The sequence below is a fragment of the Scleropages formosus genome, chromosome 7 (assembly GCF_900964775.1).
Source record: "Scleropages formosus chromosome 7, fSclFor1.1, whole genome shotgun sequence".
NCBI classification, from domain to species: Eukaryota; Metazoa; Chordata; class Actinopteri; order Osteoglossiformes; family Osteoglossidae; genus Scleropages; species Scleropages formosus.
This window is the reverse complement of record NC_041812.1, coordinates 27,896,493-27,914,506: the sequence shown is the minus strand read 5'-3', so window position 1 is coordinate 27,914,506 and position 18,014 is coordinate 27,896,493. Positions and strand designations below refer to the sequence as shown.

The following is an 18,014-nucleotide window of genomic DNA, read 5'->3' as shown; positions in this document are numbered from 1 at the left end:
CCTGCTCTCCAGTGGGTCTGGAGTTCAAGTCCTGCCTGGGGTGCCCTGTGATGGACTGGCGTCCTGTCCTGGATGCGTCCCCTCTCCCTCCAGCCTTATGCCCTGTGTTGCCGGGTTAGGCTCTGGTTCCCCGTGACCCTGTATGGGACAAGTGGTTTAGACAGTGTGTTTGTGCACCCACATTTTAACACGAGGTGACCAATCTACACCAAGAAAAGACCCTTAGCGACCGACACGTCTTTCTAGTGCCAGTGCAGACACAGTTTCAGATTCCTCTGTCCACTTAGCAAAGAATTGTGTTATTAGAATGCATACTGCTCCCTGTCTCACATTTATGTGTATAAATTATGATATGGGGCAGTAGATCAGAGGCTGTGGTTATGTCGCCCTCTAGCGGCAGAATGTGTAGTAACACCATCCGTCTTGTAGCGCAGAAAAGCACGGTAATTTTTTTTACACCTCCCTTCCTCTCCGCTCCCAAGTCTAGAACCACCTATATCACCTACGTCACCTTTTCACTGCTTTCTGTGGTTGAGTGATTTATTTTAAGTATATCCCTATGTGACTTGTTATTATTAATTATTATTATTATTATTACTATTATTATGGCTAGTGATTCCAGCTGCAACACGTATGGCGGATGTTTGATTATTGCAAATGTAGTGAAATCAATACTCATTCTTGGTACTTTGCAAAGCAACTCCCTGTGTGAAGGACACTAACTGAGGAGAATTATGGTTAAATAAAGGCAGATAAAAACAGGCTGGTTTGTAGAATGACTTCCTGCTGGGCTTTACCGCATATTAAACGCACTCGAGGGTCAGCTAATAATTCACATCTCGGGTAACTTTTGTTGTTTTGTCGCACTGGAATGTCGCTCCCGCTGAAGTTCTCCGACGAAGATTTTCCCCCTTTAAAAAATGCGCTACGTCAATTCACCACTAGGTGGCGTCTCTAGCCAGTTCCCCAAATTGAAAGCAGGTTTCTTTCGAAAATGCATTTTAGTAGCTTCGTGTCTGTCCGTGTGTATCGTCTAAAATAGCTCCTCACTGCTAAGGGCAGATAATTAATACATGCTAAGTTTAGATAAGTGCCCTGATTGGCGTAGCTGCGCGTAGAGGTTTTGAAGTGCTGAGTCACGTGTGAATTTCTGCGTGCCTTTTTTTTAACGACTTTTTTTTCTTTTTTTTTTTGTCTTTGCGGGCTCGCCGTAATTGTCCCTCCTCCAAGCGCGAGTACGGGTGGAAGGAGCGAAAGTGCGCACGAGGACACTTCTCCGAGCATCTGCTCCGCGCGCCGCCGAAGGGGCTGAGGTGAAGCGCGTGAGCCCACGCCGGGGCTGATATGTGTGTCCGTCGGGCTCGCGCGCTGCAGTCGCGTGCCTGCTGAACTTCAGAAAGAGAAGTGAAGAGAGGAGGTGCGGCTGCCGAGAAGAGCCCCGCGGGTCACTCACTCACAGCAGCGGCCCCCGCCAATATTATATTGTTTCACTCTCGACTCCCTTCTGCAGCTCTCTGCCTGTTTTAACTCGAATTCTTTGTGCTGTGTGTGCTTCGCAGAACTCCCCACAGATGTCCTCCAGTGCCCGCTGTCCTTTCCCTGGCAAGTGACTGCTTCTTCTGCCGCGATCATGTTTTCTGTGAAACCTGTGAAACCCACGTTCCGCTCGTACCTGCCGCCGGTGCAGGTAGGCGTGTGTCACTGCGTATGTCACTCTCTCACCGCACATGATGATCATGTGCCACTGCACGTTACACGACGTGCTCACTCGTGTCTGAAGAGCCGAATGAAACAAACTGCTGCTAAAGTATCGTCTTAAGCGCTCACTAACTGACCTGTTGTGCTGGAGACGCATAAAAATGACCCGAGATGAGACTAATTCGGCGTTACTGAGGCGAACCTCCGCCACGTAGTGCTTAAAAATCTGCGTAGGACACTTCTCTCAGTATAATTAGATCTGTTTTTAATGGGTACTATGTATGTGACATTGATTTTACACGGTTTCTTCACATTTGAAGCAATTTTGCAACGCATTATTATGTAAAATCGTCTGAGAACGATGTGTAACTCCAACCCCAGACGGAGGTGAAGAAGCTGGTGCCGCAGGTGAACGTAAAGAAGCTGGAGGCCAGGTTACTGCCAGGTGAGCTGCCTGACCGGGGGACGGGGGTTCGCCCCTTACACTTCACTCTGGTTTAAAGCTTCATTTAGCATTTGGTACTAGAATTCCGTAATAAAACTGTCAGCTGTAATAAATGAAGGTGTCTGCGAATGGGACCTGAGCCGAGGCAGGACACACAGCCCGTCTCGCGCGCCGAAGCGGCCTCCGTGCTGTGTTACCCGCTTAATAAACGCAGCATTTTACGGCAGTGGTGCGTGACACCCCACACACACACACATTTTCAGAACCGCTTGTCCCATACGGGGTTGCGGGGAACCGGAGCCTACCCGGTAACACAGGGCATAAGGCCAGAGGGGACACACCCAGGACGGGACGCCAGTCCGTCGCAAGGCACCCCAAGCGGGACTCGAACCCCAGACCTACCGGAGAGCAGGACCGTGGTCCAACCCACTGTGCCACCGCACCCCACTGAGCCCATGTAGTAACTGGTTATTGAATCATACAATAAAAAAACAATGCAATAGGTTTTTATTATGTCCATGCATATCATACCAAGTATTATTTCAGAGTACACTATAATATCTGGGCAGTGTGACACCATCGTGCCAATAATTCATAAAACGTACGTGTTGTTTTTTCCTACTTCTTGTTGTAAGTGCTTTCGTATTTGGATGGGTTTCTCTGAAAGGCGTATTTTCGGCCCCCGAAAACGAGCTCGCGCTTTCACCGCGAGCTGCGCATGGGGACCCGCGTGTCGACCTGTTGCCATAGTTACCGCTCGAGGAGGGCCTCCTTTTCATCGCAGCGGTCAGCCGAGTAACCGGGCCAACGGACACTTGTCTGAGGGGAAGACTTATTATTTTAACATCTTCAACCTTCCAGAGACTATATGTTCACACTACATTTTCACAAAAGTGCTGCTTTCTATTCCATGATATGTAAAGTCCATTTTTAACATGACAAGTGTGTAATTCAGGATGTTTGATGTATGAGTTCAGAGCTTTAAGAACATTCGTGTTTTAAAACTTGTTTTGACTTAATTAACGTGTTCATAACTTGTTCCCGGAACTACAATGATTGGTGAAGGGGATAGAGGAAGCAGGGTGAAGGTGCAGGTTTCTTTTTTTTCTTTGGAGGGGGGGTCTCTCTTGCTAAAGCTGTCTGTGTGGTTATTTTTTTTCCAAACAAACCTGTTTTAAAATATCCCTCTCCATCCAGTGCCAGTATTACAGTAAACGAAACAGCCTGTCAACCCAGCATTTGCAGTTATAGACCTCCTTCAAAGGTACAGTAATGGCACCTCCACATCCTTGAGGAGTGAGTGTGCAGTGCCTTCAGTACTGATTCATTATACCTCAATTTTTGGGATATGTTGAAGTGATCCCGGAGGAGGCGCAGAATTTTCTGGAAAAGCCTTTGCTAAGCTTTTACTGTTCCGAATGTTACACTGGGCATCACAGCAAAGCACCAAACCCAGCAACTGTTGCGTGTGAAGGTCTTTTGAAAATGTCCTGTTACTTCTATGTTTTATTTCCAAAGGGAGACCATCCTTGGACAAAGCAGGCTGGGGGAGGTGGTTTGTGTGTCCTAAAAAGAGCTCTGTGGAGAAGTTCTTAATTGAGATGTCCTCACCTTGTAATTAGCCAGCTTGAGATGGACCTTCTCTGTTTTCAAAATAGAAGCATGTTGCATGTTTTCACATTTGCTGCTGCAAGGCAAACAAGGCTTTGTGTGTGTTTTGAGCAGAAGTAACCCATTCCGACTCCGTATTTCTGCAGACAAAAAGCACATTTAGACTTTCCACAGCGACTCTGAACTGGGTCCCATCCCTGTGATATTTACAGACTGTGGAACGATTGCATGGAATGTAGGCAGTGTCTTGTTATTGCAGGTCCTGTTGCAGTGGTCTGCTGTATGATTTTATAAGACCTGTGCTGTGGCCTGGGTGTTGTCACTGTTGGGTTCTCCGGTGGAAGCGCTTGCAGCGTGACTGGCGAATGTACGTTCCGGCTTGATAGTTTGGGCCGTTTAGTTCAGCTCTCCTTAGTAAGGATGGAGTGGTCCGAGACGGCTCCAGGGACTTTTTCCTTGCTTCAAGTGAGGCTGTTTGCTTTGGCCACTTTATTTTGAGTGATCCGTGTCACCTAAATGGTCCAGGCTTACATTTTTTAAACTCATCTCCAAGTGAGACTTTTTGTGGTCAGTGTGTTGTATGTTCGCTTTCTAATTGTTTGTTGTGCTGCTCAATATAACTCAGATACACTGGCCTAGGAAATGCTGAAGCCTTCAACCTGTCAGCTGGTGTGGTGTGTTGACCGTGGCATAATCGTGGGTTTGATAACAATAGTTATATTTTTGGAATTAAAAGGATAATTTGGTATGTTTTTAGCTTAATTTTTGTGCAGTTTTGGCCTTGATATCCAGCACTTGTGAAGTTATTTCCGACTTATAAAGTCTTTTTAAAGATTCTTTTAATATACATTTCTTTCAATGACCATACATTTCACTTGTTCTTAAATTCAGTGTAAGCTCATCAGCGGATGAAGCCACCTTAAAGTATGGATATCCAGGAATTCCCTCTGTATATAGAAGTCCCTGCAGTGCACATTTGAATGTAATGAATGTTTTATTTTTGGTACGTCTGCCACTGCTGCCCTCTGTGTTGTTTCATGACGTGAATGAGTCACCTCTGGATCTGCCTTGTTCTGAATGGTCCTATTCAGGTCATGTTGCACACAACAAAGAGCATCAGCTGCCTTCCCCTGCCCATCTCCTCCATTGTTTGATCCATTCTGTGTCCTTTTTTTTTTTTTTTTTTTTTTAAAAAGTCAATCCGGGTTTTGATGTGAAAGGGGTTTACTCACAACTTCAGGAGTTGTGTCTCAGGAGGTGGATGTGCTTGTACCCATACTGGTAGCTCTTCACCTGTGCAAATAGGTGAAGCTCTGAGCTTCATTTGTCTGTGTTTTGAGTTTCTGGAAGTCCATTATTTACCCTGGACTGGAAGCAATCTGATTATCAAGTATATATTATGTTAAGGCTACCATGACAGATAAATTGAGGAAGAGTGGCAGGTCATTTAAAAATGTGACAATGATACTGAGATCCAGGCATCCTCTTACTCATTTGTCTTTTTTGAAAAGGTTTGACTGGGATCTGCTCCATGATGTTGCAGTGTCAGTATCAAACTTTAAATTTGTTTTTGGCTTCTTGACCTCTCCATTTGATGTGCATTCAGGAGATTACAGACATTGCTGTAGTGCTTTGTCACTCCATTAATTTTATTCTCAGATTAGACTTGCTGTTAGCTTTGTGCCTGTTGTCAGGTGGTGGTTCCTATCTGCTCTCAGGTTCAAGTATCAGATAATGCATACCTTTCTGTGGAAAGATCAGGCATGTTGTCACAGCAAACCTTTTTCAAACCTTTGAAGCAGTGGATGAAGTGTTAAGGCAGTACAGCTCGGTACCTGTCAAGCCAAAGCTGCCACACTCTGGGTATTTCCTCTCATAAATTTTCTCATGGGGGCCCAGGCTGATCTCTTCAGAAGGGGCTGGTGTTGGCGCTGTCTTGGCCCAGCTGAGCAAGCAGAGGTGGTAACGCCAGGTGCTTACAGCAGCTTTCTTCTTAAAAAAAATTGGAAACATGAGTGTTAACTGCACTTGTTTGGTGGTTGGTGAACAACTGGGCCACTGTTCACTTTTGGTCTTTGCACTGAACTAACTCCTGTACGGTCTTCTGTTTTCCATAGGAAGTGCAAACAGCCCTGAAGTGTGCTATTTATTGACCGGTGTGGGTAGGAGTAGGTCATGTGACATCCCTCTTCGGCTAATTGCTGGGTCGCAGCTCGAGCCCTGCCCAACGGGCAGGCTTTCATCTGCCCCCTGTGGCTGCCCTGACAAGGAGGGTTTGGAATGGTTGGGCCTCCGCTTCTCATGTGCCTGTGTGGATAAAATGTTGAAGCAGGCTGGAGTGGAGGGGGGGGCAGAGGCTGCGTGCCGCACAATGAAAAGCAGGCAAAACAGTTGCTGTAGGTAACTTCTTGCCTCTTGTGCTCTGCATGTCTCCAGCTGAGGTGGACAGGCCTGAGAAATAGAAGAGGGGTGTCAGTTTAAAACGGTTCTTTTCTATGACAGAGTCCCTTGATTTGACTGTTTTGGATATGAGATCAAAAATGAAATCGGTTGTGTACGGATGTGTAGTTTTAGTAGGCACGCCTAACATTCTCAGGTAATGGGTGGAAGTGTTTTGAATTGGACTGTGATACCCCTACACAAACCTTAAAGGTTTATAGGTTTGTCAGTGCTACATTTTCTTTCCTCCCCTGGTTCTGTTGGTTGGTTGATATTCAAGTAAGTTAATGTTATAAGGGATTTCTTTGAAAATCATAATTAAAACTGAAAGGCAGCCCTTTCAAATTATTGAGCTTTTGAATCAGAGCAACTTGCATGTTTGGTTGGAATGCTCTTTGCTGCTGACACAGGGTTGTTTTTGTTGACAATGTGGTATTTTCAGAAAAAAAGGGAAAAAAAGTGGAAAATCCAGTCTATTTCTTAAGTGGTAGTTGTCAGGGTTTTTCTTGGAAAGTAGTTAATTATGCAATATCCTATAAACTCTGGTCTTTGCTGCCTGAGCATTATTGCAGCATGAAAGGCATAATGGCAGCCAAACAGCCCCATTAGTGTTTTGAAAAGCGGAGAAACAGATGTCGGTCAAGTGGGCTTTTGTCTTGGCTTTCGAGACCTCTGACTGTTGGAGTGGTTGTGAGAAGCATAAGTGCTTGTATTTTTGCATTTTCCCCAAGTATTTCTGATCTGCTTAGTCCAACGAAGAGAATTGCAAGAAAACCCAGCATTTTTCAATGTTGTCATTGTTGGTTCTAATAGAGTATTGGTCAGCTTTGTTGTGAGCAGAATAACTGCTAGGCTTGTATAAGCTTTTGTGTACATAGCCCTGTCTCATCAGTGTGTGTTTCTTTTGCAGGGGAGATCGTGGTGAGTGAAGTGAACTTTGTGCGCAAGTGCATGGGCACGGTTACCACCCGAGACGACCTGTGGGGCAAGTTGATCTGCACCAACTTCAAGGTCTCTTTTGTGACCCATGACCCGAGTAGGCAGGTGAGAGCAGCACAAATGCAGACACTTGCCTGAGGGTATGTTCAGTAATTTTTAGCTTGCTTGCATCTCTTGCAGTCATTTTAATCAGCTTTGAACATTGGGTAAAGTGTCCTGTAGGTTTTCAGCCTTGTTAATTATACACATGGCAGTTGAATATTTTACTGCATTTCTAATAACTTTTTGCTAAAAGTTTTGGGCAGCCTGTATCGAAGTGCACGTGTTAAGCAAGTTTGTGTCAGTGAAAGTCAGGCTGATCCCTGCTTCAGAAGCTTACTTTTATTGACCTATATGTTGTTGCATTTGAATGTGTACCATAAGAGGAATGTCAATTGGAAATATCAACCAAAGGAGATTCCCCCCTCCTTCCCCTCTTGCTAGTGACGGAAGTTCCCAATTCCTGTTTAGTATGCTGTTGATTTTCAGTTGTTTGTGCTTTCCCCTGTGTCTGTTTTTCATCTGGATACCAACTAGGTTTGCCTGATTCCTACCTGCAGAGTCCTACTTTGGTGGGGCCATTGTAACTGTTTACATGAGCTTGGGTTTTTTGCGGTTTCCGTCATACACAAGAGACTAGTGCATACCATACTTGTTACGGACAACAATATGTAAACTGAAAGTTGCTATTTCATGTTTCAGGAGGAGTGCTACAGTAATAATGTACAAAACCCTACTTGCACCACCCAGCTATGTAGATATTAGTTTTGCCAGAATTTGGATAAAACTGCTGGTACAGTGCAGTAATGAAATTCCGCACGGAACTGCTAAAACTACTCAATGCTTTGAATGAACTATACCTAAAACACTGGTGATTAAAATGAGATCTGTCTGCAGTTGTTATTTAAAAGCTTTACACTGGCTTGTTTGTCTTAAGAAATTCCAGTATTGCAACCGTCTTCTGGGAGACCATGATGTGCCCTTGGCATGCGTGGAGCAGTTGGTCACAGGTAAGAGAAATGCTGGGATTTGCCTTTTTTGCCTGACTTGAACCCCTAGCCTTCTGGGAACAGTCTCCATGCCCTGTTCCAAACCCCCAACTGCCACCGTCACTGCTCATAGCACGTGGGAGTGTGAAGTCATTACAGAGACGCATGCCTGATACCAAGAGGCCCAGACAGGATTAATCCTGTTTGTGTTTGGTCACTGCTGGTGGCTCACTGGGCTTGCTAAGCAGGGAGGCATTCTAATGAGCCTATTCAGTGTTAAGACCAGTCCCCTCCAGGCTACAAACAGTGCTCACTTTGGTGTAGGTGGTACCAGTATGTATTTTTGTTCCTTCTTTACAGTTCAGGAGGAGCCTCTAACACATGATTATCACAAGAGCTTCAGTGGTCCCATGTAATGCAAGGCTTCTGCAGTTTGCCCAGAACTCTTGACAAACATTTACACCTAAAATCCTAATGTAAGCCTTATTTCTTAATGTGACCCATTTATCATTTCTCTGTTTTTCTCTGTGAACTGCTTGGCGTCCCTCATCAAAACCCTCCAGTGAATGACACTACAGGGAAGCAGAAGGTACTATTGTCGAACCGAAAGCTCAAGTTCAGTCCCACAGAACTCATCATCTATTGTAAGGACTTCCGCATCCTTCGGTTCCGCTTTGATGAGTCCGGGCCTGAGAGTGCCAAGAAGGTATGTTTTATTTATACACTGAAGACTAGGATACAGTCCTTGCTCAATGAAATGAGGTGCAAAGGAGAGGGGAAAAGTGTAAATTAAGATATCGTTTCCTATCTTATCTGTGAGTACTTATCTGTTGGATTTCACTGTTTTGTTGACCTAAAGAAGCACATGGCCCTTAATGCACAATCCTAAAGTGGTCTTCCTCATTGAAATTGTTACTTTCTGAACAAGCAAATTTCCCAACCTTAGGATTTAGCGAATTAGAATGGTCATCTCAGGATGACCATATGTGACTCCGTGACCCTCTGTCAGTTTCATACAGCCCTACCTACCAAGGTGCTCTGTCTTCCCTCACTACCCAATTCCAAGGTGAGAACAATGATGGTCTTCTGCAAGGACCCATCTCATCTTGTCATGATTAGGTTGAGACTGTGGACAGAATGTGCAGTTTATGGTCAGATGTTTCCTTACTCCTTGTTGAGGTCACCTCTACCTTTGTCTTCAGTTCAGTCCCTTTGGTTCATTTCCATTTTTGCCTTCTCTTTTAGATCAGTTTTTAATTCAATTATAGATCAGGTGTAAATCAGCTTTTCAAAACGAATGAAGCTGCTATGTTCAAGTCAGATGTGAAACTTTGCAGTGAAAATTTACTCCAAGTCACAAGTTTCTCTTCTTGGCAAGTGTTGCAGTACAACGGCCAACTGAGCGCTCATTCCACCTTTTAAGCAGATGAATGGTAAAAAGGCCTGTTCTGTCATTCCACAGTGCTCACTGCATTTCACCACAAATTATAAAAGCCTTAGTTACCAAAAAATATTTCAGGTACTTTTAAATTAGCTAATACATTTAATTCTGTTTTGATCATGACTCACCTTTTCTGCTTCTGGCTACGGTCCAAGGTCCTAAATCGAGGAAAATACTAATAAAGAATGTTGGAATGTAACTGTAAAGCTATATGTGTTTGTTTTCTTTAGAACGCTTATTTTTCTCAGAAGGATTTGCTCCAAATGAGATAACGGAGTAACGACTCAGCCACGTTGGAATGTTGTTTAGATCGCTCACCTGCAGTAACCTTGTGCTGGGAAAAGTTGAGCTCACTCTGGAAAATGTGAAAAGGCTCACACGTGCCAGATGGGCACGGTGCCAGGCTAACGCTCCTGCTAGAATCGGCTGGTTTCTACAAATGTGTTGAGTCCTCCTAAAGGAAGGGGGGAGAAGTGAGAAAGAGGAGAACAAAAAGTCCATTCAGCAATTCCTTCTGGACTGCTCGGCATGCAGAGGCTCTTGTTCATAGGGTTGTTTCAAAAAGCATCACATCACGGAGCTTGTGCTAGAATTGAATTTAAAATCAGGTCTTGGACGCAGACCTTCATGTAAATTTAGTAATGCTGATCTATCAGCAATGACTGCACAGCTATGGGATGTCTGACCACATGGATGAATCAACAGATTTTAGAACTGCGCATATGTACTATAAAAATACTTGAACAGGATAAGCCCTGGTGCAAAATTTAAATGAGCCTAATGCATATAAAACTAAGATCTGGTTCATCTACCCATTGGTCACATATGTTTAAATTTATGTGAATCCACAGCAAGTGTACACACAATGTTCCAGCTTATATCTTCAGTGCTTGATCTAGAAATGATTCATATAGCTCATGAGTGTTGCATGTGAAGTTGTTAAACTATATATAAAACCCAGTATAACTATGGAGCAGAACTGAGACTGTTTTTGTTTTCTTAGATGGGGTGATTATAATGTGCCATTATATGCAGAGAAGTTGAAATGCCCCCCCAATGTATTGTATGTCTGTTGTAGACCCAATCATGAATGGACAATGTTGTGTGATTGTTCAACCCTGGCTCCTTATCAGAGTCCTCAACCAACTCGAGCGCAACGGAGCTTTCGCTGTCCTACCAGAACTACTAAAAAGCAGACTTTCTGTGCTGTCTTAAAACCCATCGACAGTGTAGTACTTCCTCAGAATGTCCTTTTCAAGGTCATCTGTAGAAACTAACCTGTTCTGATTTCAGAATTTTAAGCCCTGGAGGTTAACCACGACATTATCGGTCTGTCTGAAAATATGGCTTTTGCTAGAAGGTTTCCAAGAAGGTTTAGATGTCAAGAACATGATCCCTTTGTGTCTCAGTGTTCTTTTAATAGGTAGACAAATATGGATTTGACATGTTTCCTTTGCTTTCCTTGGGTTGGATTGTCAGTGCATACTGGACAGAACTTGACTGAATGCGGCATCTGTTTTGAATATTGCAACAAAATAAAATCTGCTCCTTAAACATGGAATTTTGTTTTAGAACATTGCACTACCTCCTGCCCCCAATTCCCAGCCCAGATTGAACCATTTAATTGAATGATCCCAAAGTGGTCCCTTGCCAAAAAACAAGCCCCAAGGAAAAGCAGGCAGACAGGTGAACAGACAGACTCAGAGGCACAACAGCACCATGCTCCTGGATTCAGATGAGAATTATCCAGTTATGTATGCTGAGTATGAGGTGGTAGATCTTCTGTCAGGGTAACAGCTGATGTCCAATCCTAGTGGTGTAATGGTGTCCTTTAGATATACACCCATCCTTCCAATGATGGGGTTAATTTCTTGTGCTGAATGACTGCTCTGAACTGAGAAACAGAAATGGAAGGTCTGTTCATAGGAATGACCCAGTGGCATCACTAGGGTTGGTGTCACCTCCTGTGGACCTCCATACCAGACCATACAGAATCCTTAGTAATGTTGTTTGTACGAATGTTACTCATAAATCTTAATTTCCTTCTCACTGAATGTAATGGGAAAAGCAGTGATATAAACAACTAACAAGATTACACATTTGACAATGACAATATCGTCTGCACAGCTTAAATGTATTTACATGGTTTCATGTGGTTAAAGTGAAAAGTCAGTAAGAAAACAATAGAATTCAAAGTAAAAATGTTTAAGAACTACATCAAAATTTATTTATTTTGTCCTTGGTGCCTTTCTTTTTCTGTGTGAAGGTGTGCCTGGCCATTGCCCATTACTGCCAGCCTGCGGACCCCCTGCTGCTTTTTGGCTTTGAGTATGTGGGGAAGCGGTACGACGGGTCCTCAGGTACAATGTTTTTGTCTGTTTACCTTTCTGTCTGCGTTAACAAACATGTGGGTCTTGTTAAAAAGAGCTGCATTCACTTACTATATGTGATGAAGGTAAAACGGCATGGACTTTTATGCTCTTGTCAGCCAGATACAATTTGAAGTGTGTTTATCTATAACGGTAGAATAATATGGTTGGTTAACCAAAACTAAATTTTACATAATGTCAGTCAAAAGTGTGGTGCATGTGTGTGCATACGTGTTGCTTTGTGCATGTGTGTGCATGTATCTCTTTTTATGGTGTCTTGCCTGTGTGTTGCCAGGTGACCAGATCAGTACTGCAGACCTAAGTGCTCGGCTACGAACCCCGCTATTTGATTGCTCATCCGACTGGGACCGGGAGATTAAGCGCACTGGAGCAAGCGAGTGGAGGGTGTGCTCTCTCAATGAAGGCTATGCTGTGTCACCCAGGTCGGGGGGTCTGGGAAATATGACTTTCACATTGTGGTCTTTAAAGCGGTGGAAGAGTACTCTTAACATCAGCATGTATTTCGTTGTGTAGCTTTCTTGTATTATGAGTTATCAGAAAGTTGTTTTAATTCAAAGCATGCTGGTTCTATCTCAGGTTGTAAAACGTGTACAGTTTTTCCACCTTTGTCTTTGTGATGGACGGTCTACTTTAATCCTCTTCCTCAGTCTTCCGGAGCACTTTGTGGTGCCCGTGTCCCTTGCAGATCAGGATCTCAGACAGTTCTCATGCTCCTTTGCAGGACAGCGCATCCCGGTGAGTGGCCGACTGCCGTCAGGTCTTTGCCAAATATAGGACCACCCCAGCCTTTCAAACCATGTATCCACTGAGACTGCACCGATACTAGGACAGAAGTGTTTGAGTTTTTTGTGGTTAGAGGAGCAGCCTGTGCACAGGCCACTGCTCATGGCTCATTTCACTGTATCTCATCTCCCCAGCTGTGGTGCTGGAATCACCCGAATGGCAGCGCCTTGGTCCGAATGGCCAGCATCAGGGATGTGGCTCATCAGCGGAAGCTAGAACAAAGGTACAGGCATAAAAGGTCCTGTAGTTCAGCTCCACAAATCATTATATGGTGGAATGGAGTCCAGTCTTCTAACAGCAACACCTTGTTCTTGCTTCTGCTTTGTGACAGGGTGTGCAGCGCAGTCACCAGAAGCCACCCAAAGCGCAGCGATGTCCTCCAGTCTAACTTAGACAGGAGCCTCCCAAGAATTCAGGATGTCCAGACTTCCCTCGTCAAACTGAGGCAGATCTGTGTCTTTGGTGGGTCTGAAGCCTTTTTCTCAACAGGGTTGTGACATTTAGGCCCCTCTCCCTCTCAAGTAAGGGTTAGTGCTGTAGTGCAGTGTTATTTGGAGGAACTGAGGTACAGGATACTGGATGGAAAGAGATTATAGCCTTCTAGATAGGATGCTGCTTGCACTATATTTTCAGTACTGAATCTGAATGGCTCCAGAGAGTCATGGAATATCTAGTCTTTTAAAAGAATATAAAATTATAAGTCATGTAGTTCTGAATAAAAGTTTATGACAAGAAAATAAATCTTCACATTTTATAATGGGTACTTTGAAGGTAGATATCTACATGATGGGAGTATTTTAAGGAAAGCGTTGCCTCTCTGTCATAAGAAATGTGGAAATTTGCTCCTTAGGGATGCCTTTGTCGTGCAAAGATTTTCCTGTCTGCGAGTCTGCACAACTGACATTTTGTGTGCCTGTATGTTTAGAGGGACCCTCTCAGACCTACCATTCCCTTATAACACAGTACAATTGTGGACACTGTCTTGTAAAATGAATTTGAATTATGACTTATGCTCAGCAGCAAAGAAATTCCTTCCTTTTTTCTCATATCATTGAGGTGTGTTTTGTTTATGGGCAGAGCCTTACCAGGAGTCCGAGGACAAGTGGTTCTCCTCCATGGAGAGCTCAGGATGGCTGGAAAATGTCAGGTAGGCGGAAGCATTGGTTGTCACAGACATGGATTAGCCTTTGTTTGGACTAGCTTTAATTTGAATTTTAGTGTCAAGCAGATAAAAGAAATGTTTTCACACATTAAGTGCATTTTTGGTGTGGACATAGTTTGAAGGCGTATGCTCCTTAAGCAGTACTGAATGTCAGAAAGGACATGTATGCCCAAGGATAAGAAACTTCACATCTTGTCCAGGGCCTTCCTGCAGCACTCCATAGAGGTGGTGCACATGTTGGAGGGGAGGGGTATGTCTGTCATCCTGCAAGGTGAGGCTCTGTTTTCATTATGCTGGTAAGTGTGGTATAGTCCTTCTTTTTCACTTTAATATGATGAGCTGTCCTTCTCCATCCTACAGAGGAGGAAGACCGAGACTTGAGCTGCGTGGTCTCTTCTCTGGTCCAGCTGATGTTGGACCCCCACTTTCGCAGCATTGAGGGCTTCCAGAGCCTGGTGCAGAAGGAGTGGGTGATGGCTGGGCACCGCTTCCTTGACCGTTGTAACCACCTGAAGAAGAGCAGCAAAGAGGAGGTAATAAGCTAATATATAGACATTCCTCTACTTATATAAATGTGACTTGCGTAAATCTGGATTTACATTAAATTCCCAGCATTCACATTTTTCAGATAGTGCTTACGCAAAACATCTGAAATATGTTAAGCGCAAGCCGGCGTAGCCAGACAAGACAGGAAGCTGCATCTTCCCAGTTCCTGCATGTTTTGAGCTGCGAATGCATCTCCTCTTGTTAGTGTAGTTTTTTCCCCATGTTTTTTACCTATTTCGTTATTTACAATGCCTGGTGGTAAATGTGCACTTGAAGGAAAGCAAGAACAGTCTCGGAAGCGTATAGCAATTGATTTAAAGATGAAATTAAAAATATTATTGTATTTAATGTCTGACATTTACTAGAGAATTATAATATATATATATATATATTTAAAAAAAAAAAAAAAAACCTGTGTTTGCAACAAATACCTAGAGTAGGGTAGGCTAGTGAATGGTGGGGGAGGAGAGGGAAATCTGACATATGTAACTTTTGACTTGCGTAAGGGGTTGAAGAATGGTCTATTTGCATAAGTCGAGGGGTGTCTGTATTAAAGACCTGGAGGCAGCGAGCCGTAGCACATTTAATAAACCTGTGCTTCTTTCTGCAGTCGCCACTCTTCCTGCTCTTCGTGGACTGTGTGTGGCAGCTGATGAACCAGTTCCCATCTGCCTTTGAATTCACAGAGATCTACTTGGCTGTGCTGTGTGACAGCATGTGGATTCCAGTCTTCAGCACTTTCCTCTTCAACTGCCCCCGTCAGAGGGCAGAGCACAGCCGGGTGAGCCCTCTGTCCCATTAGCTAGACATAAAGGGTAACGACCTGCTCAGTGAGCAAAATGATTGGCAGTGACTCTGCCTTTGCAGGATTTTGCCCAGAGTCGGTATCTCTTTCTGGGAGAGGAGAAAACCCTGCGGTTCCCCCCAGTCTGGGACTGGTCCCAGCAGTTCAGCCACAGGGATCAGGCACTGTTCAACAGCCCATTTTATGTGGGCAAGAGGGCAGCTCCTTGTGTGCAGAATGGAGCGGTGAAGACGTTCAAGCGCACGAAGGTGAGGTCACCCCTGCCAATAGAGCATTAAAACATTGCCAGGCAGGACTGCTCCTGCAGACCAGCATGCCTCTCTAAAGGCCTGCTGTGATGAGTTGGGTTGTAAAAATCATCACAAGTTTTGTAGCTTTTTTTTTTTTTTTTTGTCCTTTTCTCATTTGTCAAGTGGTGTGTCTGCCCATCACATTCTGTCCATTCCTGTGTGCATGCTGCAGAAGAGCTACAGTTCCACATTAAGGGGGATGCCATCAATGCAGAATGGCATGCTGGGAAGGCATGGCTCCCTCCCACGGCGTAACTCCCTGATTCTGCGGTTCCGGCCAGAGTCCCCAGCACGACGTGAGGCACCAGAGAGTACACTGGACCACTTCACCAGAGACTGGCTCTCCCGACCCGCAGACCCACATGGGCTGCTGCTGCCCCAGCTGCTACCCTCACACCTGAAGCTGTGGCGACTGTACTTTCTGCGCTGGGTCCCCGAAGCACGGATCCCACATGGTGGCATGGTCATGGCCCTTCACAAGCTGTCCTTGCTGGCTGATGAGATCGAGACATTGCAGATGAAGTTGCGGCAGTACAGCGGTGGTCCCACTCCTGGATGCTCCTCAGACAGGGTGACCCTGTCCCCAGAGCAAAGGAGAATGTATTTCAGGGGCAGTCCTCTTCCCATCACCCCCCAGCAACCGGAGTACCTCAGCTCAGCATTCCCTTTTTCCCCGGTGGGCAACCTTAGCCGGCCCGAGGTCCTGGGGACCCCGCTCAGGAAGTTCCTCAGTGGGGCCAGGCTCTGGCTCTCCAGTGAGACCCTAGTAAACCAGACTCCCTGAAAACACCCAGTGTAGGAGGTCGATGTGGAGGCAGGGCCCCTGTGAAGGACTATAGACAAGGAAAGGAGGCTGTGAAAAGGGAGAGCCTTATATTATTGGTTATTTATTTTATTTTTTTCCTTTGCACAATGGCTGAATTCCCATATTTTAATCCAAGAATTTCTCTGATGGTTAATTTTAGAGGGAAGTGTTGATTTCCATTTACTTTCATTGTCACAATGGTGGGAACTTTGGTGTTTATTCTGAGCAGCCGAGCCACTGGGGAAAGTTGCGTCCTATGGAACCCAAATCTTTGTCTCCTTTTGTAATGTGACAAAAGCAGAATTATTACATACTGGTTATTAACTTCTTGCAATTTTTAGCTCTCTGAACCTTAAATGGGTGGTGCAATATACCAGACACACAAAATGTTTTGCAATACCATTTACCAAGGCAAAATTGGCTGAAAGACTGCTTCCTCATTGCTTTGTGGAACCTGGGTGTGTCCAACACTAGCACTTTTAGATTTTGATATGTTGAACTGTAGGTGTGGACTGAGCTTTCTGCATTTATGGAGACAGGCTGGATACCTGCATCATTCACACAGATGAGTCACCAGTAACTAAAGCCAGGTGCTGTTTAAAATTGATACTAACATTTAATGGGTTGGCAGTACTTTGCTGTTCTGGGGTAGCAGTAGGGTTTTGTGTGGAGTATCTCCTTGGGCTGTCTGCACTTAAGGTTCACATTTGAAGCTAATGTGGCCATTTGGTTTAGTACATGTCGTTTGTCTGGAAGGTCTGTAAGTTGGAGAGGTCAGGCCTTTCCTTCGGGTCAGTCCGTGCTCTTGTTGCCTGCCTACTTCTGGTTGGGCTTTTTGGCAAGTTTGTCAAATTTGCCAAATTTCTCACCAACAGTGGCTGGTTCACGTAATAACTTTGCAACATTATAAATGATCATTCTTACTCAAAATGGTACAGCCTTTAATTCTTGAGGTTAGCTAATAGATCCTGCTGTTTTCTAAATTTATTTAATACAAATAAGATTGATTTTTAGTAATTTTTGAATTTTGTGAAGTTTTCTGTGACTAACCAAGCTTTGAAATTGTAGTGGTTTTTAGTATGTTTTGCCTCATCCTGGAATATGGCACTTCAGTTAAGCAATGTGGTAAAGCTGCAACACTTTGGATGTCTATTATGCATTTACAGAGGAATTTGGGCTGTTAATGCAGTGTGATTTCCGGTGGTCTCTTCTGTCTTCCCAAATTCCATTGTAGCATCTTCAGAAACTCTCTCCAATGTGTCCTGCAAGCAAGGGAGATTCCACAAGTGCCATTTAGGAGGTGATCATCAGTCAGCTAACCTTCACCACAGGACTACTGTGGGTGACTGAAGCGGTGCTAAGCAGGTCTCTAGTGTGGAAAAGTCTGTCCTTTGCTCACAAGTCCCACAATTCCCCAGTGGCACCTGCAGGCTTCATAAAAAGACAAGCTGACAATGGTAGTTTGTAAGATTTGTTAGTCTTACCTGTGATTCCAAGTATTGTATAGTATTTAATGTAAACAATAAAATTGCTTTCAACATTTCCATTGGAATTTTTGGTCAAGTTGGACTAGTTGTGAGGATGGATAAAATATGCATGAGCATTTAGTATATACTACATTTTATTTAGCAC

At 44.3% G+C, this 18,014-nt stretch overlaps 1 protein-coding gene across 1 annotated transcript; it reads left to right on the top strand.

The window, feature by feature from the left end:
* Window positions 1–1,141: 1,141 nt before the first annotated feature.
* Window positions 1,142–17,934, top strand: LOC108931161 (myotubularin-related protein 10-like). The gene is made up of 17 exons (XM_018746778.2): window positions 1,142–1,417; window positions 1,560–1,687; window positions 2,080–2,143; window positions 7,104–7,237; window positions 8,109–8,181; window positions 8,724–8,866; window positions 11,868–11,961; window positions 12,266–12,413; window positions 12,639–12,726; window positions 12,909–12,997; window positions 13,106–13,236; window positions 13,852–13,921; window positions 14,137–14,207; window positions 14,297–14,469; window positions 15,093–15,263; window positions 15,350–15,535; window positions 15,750–17,934. The coding sequence occupies exons 2-17, from the start codon at window positions 1,631–1,633 to the stop codon at window positions 16,359–16,361; spliced, it is 2,304 nt and encodes a 767-aa protein (XP_018602294.1). The 5' UTR covers window positions 1,142–1,417; window positions 1,560–1,630; the 3' UTR covers window positions 16,362–17,934.
* The last annotated feature ends 80 nt before the right edge of the window (window positions 17,935–18,014 follow it).